We start from the raw sequence: 21,875 nt of genomic DNA, 5'->3' as shown, positions 1-21,875 counted from the left end.
TCGCTGAGGTTGTGGCTCTCTGAGCACAGGTTATAGGACCATTCAAAACGACAAGATCTTTGTGAATGTACAACTTTTTCTAATAATCCAAAAACTTTTCTTGTAACCAATTCTGTTCTCAAAGAAGAAAATGTACTAGAAACCATGTAAAAGTCAGATAAGTCATCCAATTAGTTTTCTAACATCATGTGCCTTTTCTACTACCCTTTTTACTATTATTATTTAATAGTTAAATATTAAAATTAACAAATATAATATTAAATATTTCCTAAATATTATTTATTATTTCTCTTGTACTCTGTAGAGAGTCTCCCAGTTTAGAAGATAAACATGAAGTACTAATTCAACAACTGTGAACTCCTTGTATGTCTCATAAAGATCTAACTGCATCTTCAGCTTCCAAGAAAATGCCTATTCATTTCATCAAACAGCCATGGCTGATAGTAACTCTGCTCATACCTCTAATGAAACATAACCTTTGTAACCAACCAAAAATGTTCAGTTAGGCTAGTAAGTTTTAGCATGTGACAGAAAAATATACTCCGAGCTGAGGATAACTGTCCATTGTTTAATTTATCTGCAATAATAACATTCATGCTATTTAAATTCTAAGATAATTGAAATAAGCAAATATTTAATTTTGATTGACTTAAAATGTTTAAGAACAAGAAAAAACAAAGTTAAATACATGTACTTACTCTGTATATAAATCTTCTATCATTGCAACAATAATAACAATAAGAGACACAGCAAATATCTGACATCCAGAACCAATGAGAGAAGAAAATATCAGTGGGTGACTTGATGGTCTAAATACATCTCCATGTACCTGCTTCCATCCATACTCATCTCCTAGGTCTCTATCCTATATACATATATATGCACAGAGAAAAGAAAATCATTCAGAATGAAATTAAAATACATAAAGAGGGTGAAAAGTTACAACTCCAGTTGAAAGTTCCCTCCCTTGGGGCGCCTGGGTGGCTCAGAGGGTTAAGCCTCTGCCTTCTGCTCAGGTCCTGATCTCAGGATCCTGGGATCGAGCCCCACATCGGGCTCTCTGCTCAGCGGGGAGCCTGCTTCCCCATCTCTCTCTGCCTCTCCGCCTATTTGTGATCTCTCTGTCAAATTAAATAAAATCTTAAAAAAAAAAAAAAGTTCCCTCCCTCCACACTTATACCTATTTAAAGGGTTTCAAAATATCTAGAAAAGACATTTCAAATTTAAAATAATCACTGTCTTAATAACTTTGAAGTATTATGGCATTTACTGGGCCTCAGGAAAGTGGCTCCCAGTTGTGCTCAGAAAATATCAAAGAATGGAAAAAAGAAAAGGTCTAGGAGCAAAAAGAAATGCTCAAAATGAGAGAGGAGCACACTGGTTCCCTGAACATTTACATCACACCTGTGGCACAAATATAATGAGGGGCCAGGTGGAGAACAAAAGAAAAAAAAAGAAGATTGAAACCAGTACTAGATGCCCTAAAGATGCAGAAAAGTCCTTTATATTCTGGATTCTAAGAAAATATATGAGGAAAATATCAAAGTTATATATTATCTATTAAATATTATTTAACTATCTATAGCACTTTTTAAAAAAAGATTTTACTTACTTATTTGACAGACAGAGATCTCAAGTAGGCAGAGAGGTAGGCAGAGAGAGAGAAGAGGAAGCAGGCTCCCTGCAGAACAGAGAGCCCCATGTGGGGCTTGATCCCAGGACCCTGGGATCATGACCTGAGCCAAAGGCAGAGGCTTTAACCCACTGAGCCGCCCAGGCGCCCTCTATAGCACTTTGTAAAAAGTATTCAACTTTTCCTTTTCAACTTGAAGAAGCAAGTATCTAAAATAGTAGTTCTTGAGAAGTATCAGTCCCTTAAAATAATCTGGCCTTTTAGGGGCTAGGGGTAATCCTGGTCAGATGTGTTTGAGAAGCACCAAATGTGCTTTCTATATTTTACACTGTGATACTTCACAAGGCACATTTGCATATTAAAATTTTAATCTAACTCCTTTCCAAACTTACTTAATGACAGGGCATATCTACACACAACAGCCATTAATATTCTACAGAACGGGGGCTCCTGGGTGGCTCAGGTCATGATCCCAGGGTCCTCTCCCCTTTCCCACTCCCCCTGCTTGTGTTCCCTCTCTCGCTGTGTCTCTTTTTGGCAAATAAATAAAATCTTAAAAAATATATATTCTACAGAACACACCGTCAAAGAATTTAGAAAACAAAACCCCCTCTGACCCTACTAAACTAAATGCAAACTAATCCTTTCACCCACTCCCTAAATTTTATGCAGTATTTAACAGGATTAGAAAGATGTCAGTATAGCTCTGCAACTTCCTTGCTGCAATTCTGAAATCAAAAGCTCTGAAAACTGAAAGTTCGTTTCAGAAGCCTGCCACATTCTTACTTGGTGGCAAAACTTGAGAGTGAAGAAGAGGTTATTTGTATTGTTTATTTATCTCACTTAAGGTGAACATTCATATGTTTTGCTGAAAAAAAACAAATATATTTGATTATGGGGCTGGTAATCAGACCATGTAGAAACATTAATATATTTGATTAGAGATCCCTTAGGGAGTTTTACACCTTTCTAAAACCCGAAAATGCTGAATTCTGAAACTCATGTAAACTACATTCCAACATTCAAAATAACACTGAGTTAAATCATTTTTATAAATACAACGTAAAATTTTTGCTTACCATATCATCCATTTCTTCTTCTTTACTGTACCGGGCATAATCTTTTCTTAAAGTTCTCATTAAAATCATTGAAACTAAGCCCACCAAGAAGATAACCATCATGAAAGAGTTGAAAATTGAAAACCAATGAATCTAAAATAACAGAAAATAAAATATCACGAACATTAAGTATCAGTCCCAAATTCATAGGTTTCATGATAACAGTAGCATGTTAGTGCAAAAAAAAAAGTTTTTTTTTTAAACTTTTATATACATATCCAAACTTAAGACACACTGGGGTGAGTAGTCATTATGCAAAAAGACTGGCTTTCTTTATAGTAAATTTCAGATGCATTAAAAACATGATTATCATACACATATATTTTCCCAATCAATTTTATTGTACAAATAAAATACAATTGGACCACACGGCATATGCTAGTTAGCACCACACACAAAGAACATGGAATCTGAAGTCAAACAGGCCTGGGTTTTAACCCAGACTCTGCCAATTTCTAGCTATGTGACCCCAGCTTTCCTATATCAAAAAGGAAGACAATTAATACTATCCTGATTTGTATGGCTTCATAACACATATAAAAAGAATGATACCATGACTGGCACAGAGCAGTAAATATTCAATAAATGTTACTTTCCTTCCCTCTAACGGAGCAACAACCTGGAAACCTCTTCAAAATTCCAAAGACTGAACCATCATAGTTGACTGCCATGGATCTGAGCCACCCTCCAGAATGATATGCTCCACTTCCTCCATCCAGTTCATCTTCTCTATCTTATTACCACCCTTATTTGCTCCCTTCTACATGAGCTCTCCATGGTACAGAGAACAATGACGTACCCCATCATGTCCCAGTGTTCCCAAGACTCTCAATTTTGATTCACTCACCCGTATGTCACAGAATTAGGTCCAGATTCTGGTTTATAATCACAAGGTACACTATCTCTGAGTGCATCTCAGAACTCAGTGCATCTGACTTCAAATTCTTCTATATTTTAATTCTCAAAAGTTCCTGAAGGATAGTTCCAAAATTTCTCTTCTCTCAGCAAGGCCCCAATTTCATTTATTTTTCTGCATTTTCCTTCTAGCCTCTCATTCCTTCTGTCAATCTCCTAGAAGCTGTTCCACTCTTAAATCAGTCTTTCTGCTAGACTCTACATCTCTTTCATTCCCTGAGGTGCTATCCCCCCGTCTCATTTAGCACCCCTAAATTTGCACCTTTACCCAGCCATCCGCAATTGACAAAGGTCCCCATCTACAATGGTATCTACTCTCTGGAGTGGTTATATGGTTCAAATAAGATAATAAATGTAAAGCGCATGGAAGATTTACAAGTTGTAAACTGTTGTATTATTATCTTTCAAAGTGTTTGCATGATCTTTTGTTCCTTCATTCTTCCTATCTTCTTATCTCCATAAAACCTCTCATCTACATATTCCATTATTCATAGATGTACTCCTGCTCTAAACTACAGGTACATATGCAGATGATTTAACTTGAGCTAATATGCTAAGTATATGCACTAGGGTGAAGGGCAGCCCTAGCTCTGTTCCCCACCCTGAGGCTTCTGGCAAGGGACAAACTCTGTGACTCTCCCTGAAAAACAAGAGATAGCCAATTGCCTCTGCGTCTTTATAAAATCATTTTTTCCTATATTTAATCATTTATTTATTGAATACCTACTGAAGTTACAAAGGAAATGATGACTGCATTATATTCTGAAATATTTACAAAAAAGGGTTATATAAGATTTAAGTTTATCATTAAAGTATCATTCAAGATTTATAAAAGCAGTCTGTAATGATAGACTTTTCCAAAGATTTGATATTGTTCTCACCCTGAGAAATTAATGACCCAAAAAAAGATGAGAAAAAATTATATTTATGTTTCATATCTTCTCTCAATTTATCAAATTTCTGAAAAGTAGTTTTATATGGTTACTATTTAATAATAAGAAAGATACACCTAAAGTGCAAAACTTTCTAACAAAGCTCCCTGCTATTTTCTAATCTAAGACATAAACTTTAAACCAATACCCATTATAAGGTACTACCATTAACCTGACATTTTATAATATCCTTTTATTCCAAAAATTACAAAATGCTGTTATGATTTCAAAATTATTATATCAAGGAAAGTATTTCTTAAAAATAATGAAGAAACCAGATGTCACAAAAGGCTTACTAATCTTATGAACTGCTGACTCCAGCACCCCCTAGTGTTGCTAACCCAAAAGCAGCACCCCGGGTTCATCACAAATTTTAGGACATTGGAGAAATACATACCCGAGTGGTGCCACTCACTAAGCACCAGCTATGTGTCAAATAGGAACTAAGGACTTTATGCGCACTATGGAATGGAATATCCCAACAGTGCACAGTACTACGATCTGTGCTTCACTATGGAGGAGGCAGAAAGCTGAGGAACCAAGTGTTGTGCCCACGGTTAGGTGGGTGGCAGCAACACTGTGCGTCCAGCTCATGCTCCTGAGCTTGTGTCGGTAGTATTAGAAACCATCCCTACTGTCAGCCAGTAGACCCTGCCCCTCCTGCCTACTTAAGGAACTGGCTGCAGTAATTCTCCTCTCTCTTTTCTGCACTGTCAGTTTTGCACTCGCTGCTGAACACTTCCACGTTATAAAAGTGTTTCTTACATCTCAAAATAAAACCTTCCGATTCCATCCTTCCTACTTCCTACCACACCATTTCTCTGCTCCCCTTAGCTGCGAAACTTGTAGTCTCCAACTCTTCTCCTCCATGCTCTTATACCAGCTCTGTTCAGATCCTACCCCACCATTACCCCCAAACCGCTCTTTGTCAAGTTTATGGAGGACTCCAAATGAATCTGAAAATCACTTTTACCTTACCCGACCCAGCAGCAACAATGCAGAACTAATCTCCCTCTCCTCCATGACACACTTTCTTCTCTTGGCTTCCAGAACACCACAAAAGCTTTCCCTTCCTACCTTACTGGGATCTCCCCAGAGCCTGAACTGGTTTCACCTACTCTCCCGAATCTTTTCTTACCACCCTCAAGTGCTCAGTCCTTAGTCCCCTTCTATCTCTACTCTATACTCTATTTATACTCTTCCTTGGTAACTGCATCCAATCTCACGGCTTTATTAAATACCATTTATATGCCAATGGCTGCACAATCCGTATCTCCAGCCCAGACCCCTCTCCTGAACCCCGGACTCATATACTGGGCTCGGTGCTAAGTATCTCCATTTGGATGTCTTAAGACACTTCAAAACCAACATGTCTCAAACTGTACTCTGAGCTTCCCCTCCGCACCTTCTCGAAATACGGACTCTCTGCCTCATTGATGGTGGCTCTAACTAATAGTTGCTCAGGCCAAAAACTCTGTAGAGTTCTTGCCAACATTTCTTTACCTTGCTCTCCATCAGGAAATCCCACCCGGCTCTCCCCTTCACAATATGCTCACAGTCTGACACCTTCTCACCAACTCCCCCACTACACCTTGGTCTGAGCCACTTCCCCTCTCACTGCACTGCTGCAACAGCCTCTTGGTCTCCCTGCTTCTCCCCTTCCCCCACATGGCCTCTTTTCCACATAATAAGCTGAGTGATCCTTTTAAAAAAGAAGTGCGATTTGTCATTCCCTGCGGAAAACACTACCGGGCACTCTCTGCATTCAAAGGCTCCCCAGCAGCCATGGATGGTCTAGCTCCCACTGCTCTCTGACCTCATCCACCCCTCCTCCCCTTCCCCTGCTCCAGCCACATTGGCCTCCTTGCTATTCCTCAAGCTCCCCAAGCACATTCCCACCTAACAGGCTTTTCAAAGGTGTTGCCCCTGTCTGGAATACTCTTCCGCTGCCCCCCATATCCATATTTCTGATTTCCATCAACTCCTTCAATTTTTGACTCCAAAGTCCATCTCAGGGGCTTACTCCGAGCACCACAGTCAAACTACAACTAGCCTTGCCTGTGGCACTCCTAGTCCACTGCTCTTTCTTGAAGGACGTATCTTTGAACACACTATACCGTTAACTTAGTATGTCTATTACGTGTCTCCCCCTACAGAAGGGTAAGCTCCAAGAGAATGCAAATCTTGGACTTTTCACTCTCTAATGTCCTCCACTTAGTACCGTGCTTGACACATAGCAGGTGCTCAGTTAATAACCACTGAAAGAAGAAATATGGGACCTTGTTCTACTAGTGAAAATGCCAAATGGCAGCCTTTCCCTCAAGTTATCAACACCCAATGGCATGAGAAACAAAGCAGGCTCACATGTTCCAGTAGAAAATGTCAGTTGAGAGCCCTTGTATTTTCGAGTACTATCTAAACATTTAAGTTAATTTGTGCCTATACCTCAACCATGGTCAAGACTGCATGAACACGACATCTGAAGAGAACCCTCTGAGGGGAGGGGAAGTGGAGGAGGTTGGGGAGGAAATTTTAGCTCCAGGAGTAACATGCTAGGACCCAGAGGAAAATCAGAAGTAGTGAGAGGTTCCAGTGAAGTCTGGCAGCAATGATATGAATACTAGACCACAAAAACTTAGATTGCCAATAAACTTCAGAATTCCAGTCCAAAAGATCAGATCAGAAGACAGAAGAGGCAAGTCAGGAAGAAAGTCAGAAGAATGGATATATCCCCTTATACTCCATTATCCTCTGATGTCCTCTAATCTCCATCCTTGAAGGAGGAAACCACTAAAATAAAATCCATTTTTTCCTATAAAGAACCAAAGCTACCACCTGTACAAAATCAGCAACAATGTCAGCGGACGTATGAGCTGAGCTCCATCTTGAATCTGCTGGTAGGAAGTGGGGGCATTTCTTCCCAGTCCTGATGCTCCTTTTTATGTGGAAAGACTTCTACCAGCAAAAGTTTCTGGTCTCACTCCACTCTCATCCCTTCCTTTCTAGATGAAGCACACATTCTGCTCTGTTTCTGCACATTGTTAAGTTTCTCAAGGGCAGGTGCTCACATACAGAAGCTTGAAATAGCCCAGCACCGAGCGCAAGAAGTCAGTCTAATTCTGAGTTTCAATATTAACATGGCCACCTGCCCACAAAGTAAGTCAGATTTTTCAGTATCAGCATCATTAATAATAAAAGTAAAATTCTGGCTTTTGGTTTCTTTCCTGTGTTACTCGAAATTGGTTTAAAGCATAGGCATGACGAAGGGGGCTTTTGACTGCTCCCCTAAAACTCTCTATCACCTTCGGACTCTAAGCTTACATGTGAAATCACAAGTCCAATGTGTCTGAACTCCACGGCCTTAGCACAGTGCCCCACATATGGCAGATGCTTGTTAGTGTTTGTTAAACTGACCGAGCACATAATCAATGTCTCAAAATACAGTTTACCTACCCTGTGTTGAAAAAACGATGGATCAAGATATTTATCAAATCGATCTTCAAATTTTACATCTGACTTTTTCCATTTCACCTGAAAAAAAATTTTTTCACTTAAAAGTAAGTGCCAGTAAACAAATTAATAAGCTTATAACAAAACCCTGAGCAAAATTAGTAAAGATCTGGACACTTAGAACAAGAAGCTAGAGAAATGGTAGAAAGTTACTGCAATTTGAGAAGCTGAAACACCTAAGATAAAAAACTAACCAACTTTCTTCTCTCTGTATTAACAGAACTTCCAACTTTACCTAGAGGGATCACTTCAGTTTTCAAGGACTATTAACTATTGCTGACTTGTATACTTTGACCTGATAAATACGTTAAGAACTGAATTAACTAGCCCAATTAAAATAAGAATCTATCCATCTTTGACTTTAGATCGCGTTAGTTTTACTACAATTATCAAACTTCTTTATAAGTTCAGTTACATAAATATCATTTGCACTAGTTACATATGCATGAGTGAAAAAAAAAACTTTCAAAAACTGTCTACTAGCAATGGATTCATTCCAGTTATCAGGGAAAAAGCTGGCAAAGAGAGAGGCTACCTACATCAGATTTTTCTTCTTTCCACTATTTTTAATCCTAATGGAACAGAATTAACTTGACAGTTGCAAAGAGCTCTGAGAAGCTCTTACTCTGCAGGAGTATCTTATTCCAACTGATAAAGCAAAACATGGTAAACTATACCCATCCAGCAATTTTCAATACAGCATCATCTCTATCTGCAACAGTAAAAAGGAAAGAGAAACAACAAGGTATGCTGCAATCTAAAAATATAACCATGAAAAGACATGGCTGGCTTAGCTCTAACTGCTCAGTTGCAATGGTAAACTTTGCTGTAGCCAATGGTAAGTCCTGCAAATGCCGAAATTCTCTAATACAGACCTGAGGCAAATCTCCCTGCTTTTAGAAGGCTTACTTATATACATTAAGGAAACAGAGTTTTAATAATATTTTGTTTTACCTCATTTTCATTTATTAAAGTAGTAAAATACACTTAACTGTTGCCATTAGGTCACAAACACTTCTTCTTCTATACATTTTAATACTTACTGAATATGACATCTGGATTTTAGTATTGGGAACCAGTTTCACCTTTCCTTCACTAGTTAGATTAACATCAACAATTCGATTGCCATTAAAACCTATTTCGAGTTTTTTATAGGTCCAAAGATAGTAATCTTCTCCATTTTCATCTGCTTCACCAACAATACCTACAAAACAAATAACACTTTATACAAGGTAATATCGCTTAATGTTTAAAATATGTTAGAAGCTAAAAGCCCATTAAAAAAGTTTTTATAAACAAGCATATTCTTCACCATTAGAAAAGGACAAAAGTACAGGCTGGACTTCTACTCTTTATTAACTACTTGGCAGACCTTCAACAGACGAATGGATAAAGAAGATATGGTCCATATATACAGTGGAGTATTATGCCTCCATCAGAAAGGATGAATACCCAACTTTTGTAAATCAACCTGCACAAGACTAGAGGAGATTACACTGAGTGAAATAAGTCAAGCAGAGAAAGTCAATTATCATATGGTTTCACTGACTTGTGGAGCATAAGGAGTAACATGGAGGACATTAGGAGAAGGAAAGGGAAGGTGAACTGGGGCCAATCAGAGGGAAAGACGAAGCATGAGAGACTGTGGACTCTGAGAAACAAACTGAGGGTTCTGAAAAGGGAGGGGGGATCAGGGGACGGGTGAGCCTGGTGGCAGGTATTAAGGAGGGCACGTACTGCATGGAGCACTGGGTGTGGTACATAAACAATGAATCTTGGAACACTGAAAAGATAAAATTAAATTTAAAAAAATAACTCCTTGGCAAACATAAACCATGGTCATGCCATGAACAAGTCAGCAAAATCCATCACTAATTTAGTCCTCAAAGTTCATGCTTTGTCATGAGTATCACCTTCATTGTACTAATTATCACCGTATTACTTCCTAATTCCTGAAAATTTCAGGGAAGTATAGTCAACATCTGCCACCGTCACCCAGTTAGTAGTAGTCAAACTAAAATTAAAACCAAGTTCTCCAGAGGCCCAATCCAGTACTTTCTCTAATAGCCTGAGATCTACACTTTTCTAAGTAAGCTGCACATATGTGTGTATCAATACCAAAACTTAAAATGCCTCCTCTTTATGCTTCAAGTACTGGACCTATCCTTGGGAAATCACCAAAAACAAAAGGAGCATTGAGGACAAATGTTAATGAGGCACTAGTTTAAAATGATCATTTTGGTTTTGGTTTTTTTTGAAGATTTTTTATTTATTTATGAGAGAGAGAGAGCACACAAGCAGGAAGGGAGGGGTAGAAGGAGAGGGGGGAGCAAACCGCCCACTGAGCAGAGAGCCCAACACAGGGCTTGATCCCAGGACCCTAAAATCATGACCTGAGCCAAAGGAAGACACTTAACCAACTGAGCCACCCAGCCACCCCTAAAATGATAATTTTGATCATAGTTTGGGATACTGAAAGAACACTCAAACAGTGTCAGGACAACAGATGGTAGCTGAGATCTACCCCTTGTACCCTCATACTGTCAGCTAATTATCTATGTCTGTCTATCTATCAAACCTACAGACTTCCCAAGAGCCTCATCCACTAAAAGTGACTCCTTAAGGCCTTCCCTCTTTGGTCAATGCATCTCATTAAAGTATTAGGGGAAGAAAAGATCATTTCTTCCTCTTAAGCTTATTTGCTTATTAACCAAAGTTAATAAAAAAAATTTCTCTCAAATTGATACAAATTCAAGGAATACAGTTAATCATTGTGTTTGGGGTTGCAGAGGGATAATGAAATCTTTCTAATAATTAATTTCACCAAGGTTTATTTACCTATCTACAGTGAAAACTCTGGGAGTGGAGACACAATTACACCTAATAAGAAGCTATTCTCTACAGGGTTTTTAAAAGACACGGAAACACTTACCCCCAAAAAAGCCAAATAAGAATTTTCCTTCTGCCAAGAATTCCCATAGTTCAGACATTCTCGGACACCCAAATGTACTCTCCTAAACATGGCAGGCCCTAGAATCCCAGGGCTAAAAAAGATTTATTTTAGGACAGGAAAGCACAGTTGCCATGTTGCTAAGGGGACCCACAGAAATAACTGAAAAAACCCTAAGGTTCCAGAGAAGAAACCCAAAAGCAATGGAAAAGAGCACGGGAGGAACCTGCTCTCTCACCAAAAAAAGAGGAGACCCTAACTAACGGGTTCTCTTGAACTACAGACTCAGAAACCTTGAGTGAATATTCAGCACGTCTTCTTGCTACCCTTGCTGATCACAGAAATGTCGGTGTTAATGTAATACTAATTAGAGTCATTTATATGAAATGCTTACTATTTATACCTAATTAACATGCAACAGAGTAGCAATGATGCATACAATTATATCTTGAGATTGACTTTCTTACAAATTTCATTTTTGCACTACATTAAACTCTGATATTTTCAGTATTTCAGTTTGCTGCTCACAAATATAGTAGTCTGCTAACAATTTTAAGAACTAAAATATTCATTATATATAAGAATAGGTGTCCAAAGGAAAAGACAAAACAAAACTAAGGGAATAATATGATCAAACACACTGTCTGATAGCTCACTGTGCTTTGCATTTTAAAAACAATTTAATCGGATTCTTAACAAGTTCACCATCTTCATGCAGCCAAACCAGCTATGGGACCTACCCAGTCACTAGTACACATGTGGCAGAGCCCTGTGTCTTGCAAGCTGTCACCCATATGAGAAACAAAGGGACAAAGAGCAACTGTGATCCCCAAATGCCCTGCCAATTGCAGTAAGTACACAATTACCCAGGTTGGGTTTTTGGTTTTGCCCCTTTTAGAATATACACTTACTTTATACTAACTTGCTAACTCATTTCAACAGTACATAAATGTAATTCTTTTCCCTAATATTGTTCTCCTGCAAAGTTACATGTAAATATATCCTTAAAAAATCTAAAATAATTTATCAAGTCCAATACAAAGTTTGAATTTTACACAGGTTTGTATTAACTACGCCATAGTTCCTCTCCATTAATACGGATAAATAAGAGCTAAAACAATAAAAATTTTTAGGGGCACCTGGCTGACTCAGTGGGGCAGTACAGCATGCGACTCTTGATCTTGGGGTTGTAAGTCTGACCCCATGTTGGGTGTAGAAATGACTTAAAAATAAAAATCGTAAAAACCAGGGCACCTGGGTGGCTCAGTGGGTTAAAAGCCTCTGCCTTCGGCTCAGGTCGTGGTCCCAGGGTCTTGGGATCGAGCCCCACATCGGGCTCTCTGCTCCCCAGGGAGCCTGCTTCCTCCTCTCTCTCTCTGCCTGCCTCTCTGCCTATTTGTGATCTCTGTCTGTCAAATAGATAAATAAAATCTTTAAAAAAAAAATCTTAAAAACCCATGAAAAAAATTTTAAACATATAGTGTTTTGGAAAATAACGTAGGAAATACTGAAACCAGTAATTAGGAGACCGTCTTATCTAAAAACCATACTACCAGTTCCCCATGAGAGAAAGCCAAAATAAAACTTCAAAATCCTATTTAGTTCCTTTGATTGTATTTGATAGAATAAGTCAAAATAAGATACAAAAAAATGGGAGAAGGGAGGATATTTCTGACTGTTCAAAATACCTTTTAATTCCTTGAATCTGAAAAGTTATACTACATAAAAGTCATATTTTGAGGGAGTTTCATACAAGGTTTGGCAATGTTAAAACCACTTCAAGTACTAGGGGACCACAAAATCATTCTGTGGAAAATACCAAAAACACACTGTACAATCAAACACCTTAAGACTCATTACATAAGTCATGTTTATTATGCAAATATTCCCAAACTTTAAATATAACACACAATATAATACCTACCCCATATTGGTAAGTCATCTATGTACATCTGGTACCAGTAGTGATTTTTGATAGCATACACAAATGCATCTCTCTTTTCTTTATCTAAGTCAATTTCACAGTAAGTGGCTGGCATCACATCATCTGTATAAGGTAAAAATTGCAAATTAGCATACTGGTTTGTAGGATAGTTATAGGAAGAAAAAGCCAACATCTCCTGAAGTTAAAATCTATATTCATAATTGCTGAATCTGGTGATAAGTATATGAGGGTTCAGTATGTAATTTTTTCCTTTTTATAGAAAACACTGATGAAATAATTTTAAATGAGTAACCGGGCTTAAAAAAACAAAAATAAAAAAGCTTAAGACACATAGGAAAGTTTTCACTTAACATATACAAAAACTCAAAACTATGATCCTAAATAGAACGATTTCTAGCTATAATATCTCTGAGATACAAATTCATTTAAACATTCTTAGAGATACAAGTCACTAGAGGCCATAGATTCTATGAGGAATCCCAGTGACTCTTCATAATTAGAAAGATTAAAATATAAATCTCTATCTAGCAGGTGTCACTGTTTATAAATTACTCAAAGGTCCCCTAGAGATGATTCATTTAAACTCTTGACTGCTTTCAAAAATACTGCTACCACAATATTGTTCAGATGGTCTCTAACCTATAAACCTCTCAAAAATGTGCTTATAAATAAGCACTAGGGATGCAAAGTAAAACATGATGACTCCAGCTAACACTGCGGCATGATATATAGGAAGGTCTTCAAGAGTAAAACCTAAGAGTTCTCATCACAAGGAGAAAATCTTTTTCTTCATTCTTTTCTTCTCTTCTTTCTACCTATTTGTGATCATTTCACAATATGTAAATCAAACCATCACACTATATGCCTTAAGCTTATACACTGATAGATGTCATTATTTCTCAATGGAAAAAAATGTGCTTATGATCATTAGTTTCTGAACAAAACAAAATCCAAAAAACCTGCAAAAACTCTAGATGTCCATTGAAATTATTTTTTGTATATGACTTACACAATTAGAATAAAAGATAAATCTTAACAACAAAAAAAGAAAGCACAGTTAAGTTCTCCTGTACTGTATTATTGGTTATTTAGAACTTGAAATACAATTCCCCCCAAGAAACAATGTTAAATTTCTTAAATGTTGATTAAAACTTCTTAAATGTGCACTATAGCTGAACCATGATTAGTGGCCAGCTACAGCATTATTTCCATGACAAATAGCAATCTGAGTTATAACTCCAGACACTAGCAACTTGTTTCCCTAACCCTCAACAAGAGAGAAAGTTTCTCCATAATATAGCTCAGCTTAGAGTAGGTACCCCAAAACCACACCACCAAGATGGAAACACTAAAGTCCCATAAAGGAGGAATAGGGAAATACTCCTACTCCCAAAGTAAGAGAAGATCACTGCTTTCTTGTTTCCAACAACATGGTTCCCATACAGATTTCCTCTTTATCAATGGCCCTTTTAGGCAGGGAGAAATTTAGGATTTTCATGGCAAAAACTTGAGGCAGAGAAGGGAGGGAGGATTAGGCCATGAGGTGGCTATAAAGGGCTCTTCCAGCAGGAGCTAGGAGAACTGGTACCAAGAAGTCCCCAGATAGGATTTCCATGGAGTGTGATAATGCACAAAGGACAGGAGGCAACTACAGCAACAAGAGGAGAAAGAGAACCACAGGAAGGTCCAGGCTTCGGTAGCAACAAACAGCTGTGGGAGACCTCATAGCAAAACTCTGCAAAGCCACCAAATCCCTTGCTGCTAAAATCAGTCACTGACAATTGCCATTAATAATGCGGCAGTGTTATGTATGAAGTTCTGCGATCTACAATACGGCACTGACCTGCACAAAGCTTTTAAGATTCCTCACAGTGTGAACTGTGTTCAGCTCTCTCTTACCCAACCATCTCTCATTCTCTCTCCTTATATTCCAGCCACACTCCACTACCTGCAAATGCCACACGTCCTGTGCTCTCCTGGCCTCTGGATTTTTTTTGCCTATGCTGGAAAGTCCACCACAAATGTCCACCCTAAAATACATCCCATTCCCCTACCCTCTCCTCCATGGAGTAATCTTTGATTCCCCACCTCTCACACCTCTCAAACCCCACAGCCTGTCCCTTTCTCCTAAGTCTCATGGCTTTCTCTCCATGTCTTCCTTTGGTACCTAGGTCTACACTGCTTACAACCTCATACCAGTATCTTACTTCCTCAAAAGACCATCAGGTCTTAAGAGCTATGTCTATAATGACTGCATCATTTTTATCCCTAGCTATGCCTGTTCTACAGGCGCTAAACAAATAAACAAAAAATTTAGCAAATTTTAAGATGATTTTCCACTTATTTGGCAAAGAAAAACACAAAGTATATTATAGTATGTACATATACATGCATCTGTGTATGATTAGGGTGTCTGCGCGCATGCACGCGTGTGTCTATAGGAGAAAATGCCAATATAAACAAATGAAATTTCTGAGCAGAGTTATCTCAGAATGATTCACAAAGAGGTCTTGAAGAGTATCTTTCACTAATGTAAAATCTAGTAAAGAACGTGGTCAATGGGAAAAACCTATCTTTATGGCAGGCTAGAAAAAGGATCTTGGTTGATCATACGTTAATGAAATTCCCCTTGCGGGCATGTGGGCAAATACAAACATCACAAATAACTGAACAATCTGGTTGCTCAACTAAAACAGCTTTTCTCTCAGGAGGGATCTGCTCTGAAGATAACTAATGTAATGTGCCTGAATATACCAAATCATTATTCAGCATTCTACAGAGCTGGAAAACAATCTGAAAACTCTATTGCCATAAATCACTGCTATTAAATTATAAAAGGGCGTATCTTTCTCAGATGAAATACACACCTATGAATTCTGAAGAGGATACCACTAAGATTTCACCAATGTAAAAACATTACACAGGGGAAAAATACAAAACCAGAGGTATAAAGTGACAATTGTTAATACAGATTTCTCAAGCAGAAAGCAAGTGTAGCTCCTGGAAACTATCTACCAACTACCTACCAATAAGTCTGTCATCTATTCACAATAACACTCCAGACTAGAAACTGAACAGACAGTGAAAACACTGAAAAAAGAATGTGGTATTATTTGAGTTCTCTAAGAACATATCATGCCTAGCTTTATTAGCTTCCTCTTTTGATAGCGTTACCAAAATGGAAATCACAAATGCTCTACTTTAAATTCAACAGCACTGGACAGTTTTTCATGAAGTCACTATAGACAAATTTATTTAAAAAAAAAAAAAGGCAGAAACTTGAGTTTTAGTCTGGGTTCTACTATGGATTAGCTATGTGAATAAAATTCATTTAGCTTCTGTGAACCTCAGATCCCTCAGCCATAAAACAGAGATAACATCTATGCTATCTCCTTCCTAGAGTTGTTTTAAGGATTACAAGTGTCAATACATTCACACTGCTAAGTTTCCTTGGGCCACACATCCCTTTGAGAATCCAAGAAAGTAATATCTTCCCTGTCCCTTGCAAAATATCTCCCATTCACAAAAAACTAAGTGTATAATTTCAGAGAACCTGTGAACCCCTGAAGCCATAGCTTCTGGTTCAACTTTGTACCTCCAGAGCCTACCACGCTGCTGGAAGGCAGTGAGGATTTAAAAACTGCTGAATGACCAAAAAAATGGACTGGAAAATCTGGTATAGTCAGTCATGTTAAGCATATATATGAGTACTGATTAACTGACCAACCTATCTGCAATAGAAACGGTACAATTCTTCTAGATGACTAATTGGCAATACGCAACAAGAACTGCCTTAAAAATGTTTATATCCTTTGATTCAGTAATTCCACTTCCAAGAATTTATCCTAATAAAAGACTCAGAGATGCATTAAAATACCTATGTGCTAGGGTAGCCAAATGCATTATTTCCAACAGGAAAAAGGGCAGGAAAAAAAAGGACATGGAAGGAAGGGAGGAAAGAGAAAGGAAAGGAAAAGACAGGAAAGGAGAGGGGAAGGGAGATGAGGGAAGAAGGAAGGAAGGAAAATAATCAGAATAACTTATAACTGGGAAATGGGGGAAATTACAATATCCAAGTTGCAGAATACTACATAAACACATTTTTAAAAAGTAATTAACAATATGAAGATAAGCTCATAGATGTTAAAATAGGAAGAGTAAAAAACAATTTACATATAACTTATTAAGAGTTAGTAAATAGTATCTGACAAATACTAAACACTATGTGTTACAAGTTTTTTTAAATCATATATACAGCATGAACCCAATTTTAAAATACTCTAAATAATGTGGATGAATGTAAAGAAAGAAGGAAAGATGGAAGAAATGTTAATGGTAATTAATGGTTAACAATAATCCAGATCATTTTTATTTTCTTCTTTATATTTCTCTATAGTTTCTAAATTTTGTACATCAATCCTATATCACATCAAAATCAGAAAAAAATACATACATACACATCCTTTGGGGGGAAGAAAAGACATCTGGAGTAGAACAATGTTATCAATGGCTTGAATAAGAATTTATAAAAAGCCCACGCTATTCAAATTTGCAGTTAGCACAAGGTTTAAGGAACTGCTAACACCGAGAATATAAAACATCTAGATTCAAGATTCACTACAAGATTCAAATTATTTGGCTTGGCTAAAACACTTTGGTTGAAACCAGGAGAACAAAATATGGCACTGAGTTTACAGACTTCCAATTAAACAAGGCAGATTAACCACAAGTATGTGTCTCTTCCCTCCCGAAACTCCATTAAAATGTCAATAAAGGAATAAAAGGGATGTAGTACACAAGGACAAAAAGAAGACGGTAAGAAAAGATCTCAACATATTTTTGGAAAATTGAAAACGAACAGAAGATGGCAAAGCAGAGGAAACCATGACATAAGAAAGGGGGTTGGTGTCACAGAACCCAAGAGACACTTGAGACACACATCGAAAAGCAGGGAACAGATGGAGGGCTGAAGACATAGGGGAACTGTATAAAAATATGTTTATGGAAGGCCTGGATGCCCAAGTCCCCTTCTCCACTCATTACAAAGCCAGATGAAGAACCTCAACTCCCCCTTACAGTAGATCAGAGGCACCTTCCCCTAGAGAACTCCACCACAGAGGCTGCAGAATTTGGGACGGCAGGGAGATTAGAATCCAGGGACTGAAAACAGGGTGGGGGGATCAACTTAAATAAAAATCTTTAGGCTGAATGAAAGAACCTGCCACTTCCCCAGCCCTTTCCCCACTCTTTGGCAATCAGGCCTTTACCACCAGACGGATATCTGGAAGGACATACTGCATAGTGGTTAAAAGCTCAAACTCTAGCACTGTGTTCCCTAGGTTCAAATCCTTACTCTGCCACTTTCCATCTGTGCATCTTTGGACAGGTTACTTACCTCTGGGCCCCAACTCCCCACCTGAAAATACATCTCATAACAATGAGGATGAAATGTTTCATCAAGAAAGAGAATCACTGAATTCAAAATATGTAGGACTCTAACCAGCTCCTGGCATTTCTCTCTACCTGTAGTACTCTCACTTATCATTTTACTCCAGAGAAGTAGAAGAAATAATTATAAAACAATTTCATCCCTCTGTTATGCTGGGATATTCAAACAAATGAAAATTCAAAAGATCAATAAAACAAATGGGAGGAAAGAATCCTTTAGAAGCCATCAATTTTTCAACAATATCCTTCATTATACTGCAAGAGTTCTCACATGAAGGAGAAGGGGAGTGGACAGTGACCTCCCCTGGTTAGGAACTACTATTCCAGATCATCTAAAGATCACAGTGAGCCAGTTATCTAAAGAACAGATAGGCACAAACTGCCCAGGTGCTACACAATTTATTGAGAGCTTACAATGTCTTAATAACTAAGGATATGAGAGTGAGCAAGAATGTCACTGTCCCTGCCTAGCATAACTAACTACAGTACTCAGCGGGCTAGTGCAACAGCTTGAGGATAAATCAAATCCTATAATCAGTAAACTAATTTAACGTTTCATAATTGCTAGTACCAAATTAAGTCAGAACTATAGACCTACGTTATGTGCTATTAGTATCCATATCAATGACCATTTTTAAAATGTAAACTATGTATGAGGAACTTTGATAAATGTTCTACATAAATTACCTCACTTAAATCAAACAATTCTATCAGATACTTTCCCTCACTTCAGAGGTGAGGACAATGAGATCAAAGAGGTAGAATAATTTGTCCACGACTACACAGGTAGGCAGAGGCAGCACTAGGATGCAGCAAGTCTCTCAGACTTGTTTTTTCCGCTCCACAATGGTCAAGTTCCGAGAAGTACCCTCTAAAATCAGAAGATAATGAATTCAGGCCTGGCTAAAAGATACCCCATTTAATTCTGCCTTCTCTTTTTAATTTTCTCTAAATGTGCTAAATGTAGTATTTTGTCTAGTTGAAGTATATAACATTATTATGAGGGAAAAAGTTGTGCATAAAATCTCAAGTAAGAGGCATCCTACATTAGACTTAAAACTATTACTAGTTCCCTAAAAGTCTATTTAGTGACCTTCATTTTGTGAAATACCAATCCATTTAGCCTGACAGAATCTACTAAATTTAAAAAAAGGTGTGTGTATATACCTACGTGCGTGTGTGTGTGTGTGTGTGTGTACAGTATTTCCTAGTTTCAAAATATTTCCAAAATTTTATTTTCTTATGTCTTCAGAAGAACCTTTAAAAATCAAATACTTAAGAGATGAAAAATTAACAATATAAATATTTCTATAATTCACATAGGGACAAAAGGTTCTAGTTTCTGTGGCATTACTAATATGCTGTAATAGGACTTGGGCAAATCATTTCATTTCTGGGCCTCACTAAGGGGAAATCAGATGACACAATCTCTAAGGTGCATCCGACCTTTAAAATTCTATGATAGTACAAATAACCAGGAAACCTCATAAAACATCCTTCAAAGCATGATCAACTATGTCTTTGAACAGGGCAAGCAAGGGACTACAGCAGAAAGAGAACTCTAATCAGCATTTACTTTTTCATCTCAACCACTTAATTTAGCAGCTCCCTTAGCACATCCGTGTTGGACGGACAGAGCTGACAAGATTCCAAGGAACCGCCAACTCTTGGGGAATAACACCTGGCCAATTCTTGTTCTTTTCATCTTCAGGTGCTCAGTCAGAAAGTAAAGTAAACCCCACTTTTATAGCCCATGAAAACTGTTTCTCTCTATCCAGACAATCTTTCCATCTCAGCCTCAAGGAACTAATAAAATAAGAAAGGTGAAGATAGTTGAATGACTATTCTTCTTTAGTAAATAGGGCGAGGATTTCAAAAAGCTACGAAATCTGTCCATGGTAGCAAAGTAGGACTTAGAGATTTTACCTTTCTGCTCTCTCTGGTTCCTCTCTAGTAAATTAGAAATGTGCACCAAACATGAAAAAGGAGAAACTTAAGTGAATAAATGCAGGATTGAGGTTTTCAAAGATCCCACAATCTAGTCTTAAGTTTTCTCCTTACTTGCAATTAAATGTTTACGTTACCTGATTAAATTAAAACACAAGGCTCAGGGAATGTTTACAATAATTTATAAAGTTACAGGCCAGGCCCCTGTGGTTTAAATTTACAACTTAATTTTAAAATTAAGCCTCAAAGAACATAGTGGAGGAATGGAAAGGGGGAGAAGAATGCAAATACATATATCGATTTTGAACAACGGTAACAAAAAAAATACTCTAAACACAGGAATAAAACTTAACCAACCAAACCTAAACATCTTTAAAATATTATTTTAAAACAAATCAGGGAGGCTGGGTGGCTCAGTCAGTTAAGCCCCTGCCTTAGGCTCAGGTTGGTAATCTAGGGATCTTGGGATCAAGCCCCACATTGGTCTCCCTGCTCAGCAGGGAGTCTGCTTCTCTCTCTCCCTCAGCTCCACTCCACCCGATGCCCTCTCCCTCACTGGTGCTCTCTCTCAAGTAAATAAAATCTCTAAATAAATAAATAAATAAGTAAAATCTCTCAATTACATCCTCCTCTCAAAAGTGCAAAAATTAAAAAAAAGTGCAAAAATGCCAGAAGTCAGTATTTTAGGTTTGCAGACAATGAAGTCAAAATTAGAGTAAAGAACTTCAGTAAAATCAATACAGTAAAAGAAATAGGATTAAAATTCAAAGCTCCTGATTACAAGATCCAAGCTCTATTCAAAAATCAAGATGCCTCATCAAAGATCCTGTAAAAATTCAATTACTCAGGCTTCTGCTCACTGAGTTAAAAATGTCTATGCAGGAAATATACTCTCTGGCAAATTTCACAGAGGAAAATTAAAAGTTTAAACGTACTTAAAGGGCCTGATAAAATAAATGCCAGCATAATAAACAGATGAGTATTTCTTCCAATTTTAACAAGTCTTTGACCCAAAATTTTTTTTTAAGGTTTTATTTGTCAGAAAAAGAGAGAGGGAAAGGACAAGCAGGGGGAGCAGTGGGCAGAGGGAGAAGCCGGCAGGGGGAGAAGCAGGTTCCTCGCTGAGCAAGGAGCCTGATGGGGGACTTGATCCCATTACCCTGGGATCATGACCTGAGCTAAAGGCAGATACTTAATCGACTGAGCCACCCAAGCATCCCTGACTTAAAATTTAAAACCACACTACCCTATAGGAACTGAGAGAGCAAATTAATACATACTGATTAATACATTCTAAGCCAATGGTACAGTTTGGATTTGAGGCTTTACACAAGATTTTTAAGTATCCCATATACCCCACTATATCCCTACACCTCCAAAAATTGTGCATCTATGAAGGCCTTCCCTGACCACATACATCCAGTCACTAGAGAGTTTACCAGAAATCACTTTTCAGAAAGAAATAGGTTAGGGAAAT

General features: G+C 37.8%; 1 protein-coding gene across 1 annotated transcript in view; it reads right to left on the bottom strand.

Annotated features, from left to right (window-relative positions):
• The window catches only part of TM9SF3 (transmembrane 9 superfamily member 3), a 68,367-nt gene that overhangs the window by 35,855 nt on the left and 10,637 nt on the right, over positions 1-21,875 (bottom strand). Inside the window, exons 3-7 of the mRNA XM_032883352.1 lie at positions 12,983-13,105; positions 9,152-9,312; positions 8,052-8,129; positions 2,713-2,844; positions 699-865 (exon numbers count right to left, since the gene is read on the bottom strand). Of these exons, the coding sequence (XP_032739243.1) occupies positions 699-865; positions 2,713-2,844; positions 8,052-8,129; positions 9,152-9,312; positions 12,983-13,105 (661 nt within the window). The remainder of the gene's footprint in view (positions 1-698; positions 866-2,712; positions 2,845-8,051; positions 8,130-9,151; positions 9,313-12,982; positions 13,106-21,875) is intronic.

Source organism: Lontra canadensis, unplaced genomic scaffold, assembly GCF_010015895.1.
Source record: "Lontra canadensis isolate GAN:19392208 unplaced genomic scaffold, GSC_riverotter_1.0 scaffold3, whole genome shotgun sequence".
Lineage (NCBI taxonomy): Eukaryota > Metazoa > Chordata > Mammalia > Carnivora > Mustelidae > Lontra > Lontra canadensis.
Note: the sequence above shows the minus strand (reverse complement) of the source record. Positions and strands in the feature narration are given on the sequence as shown.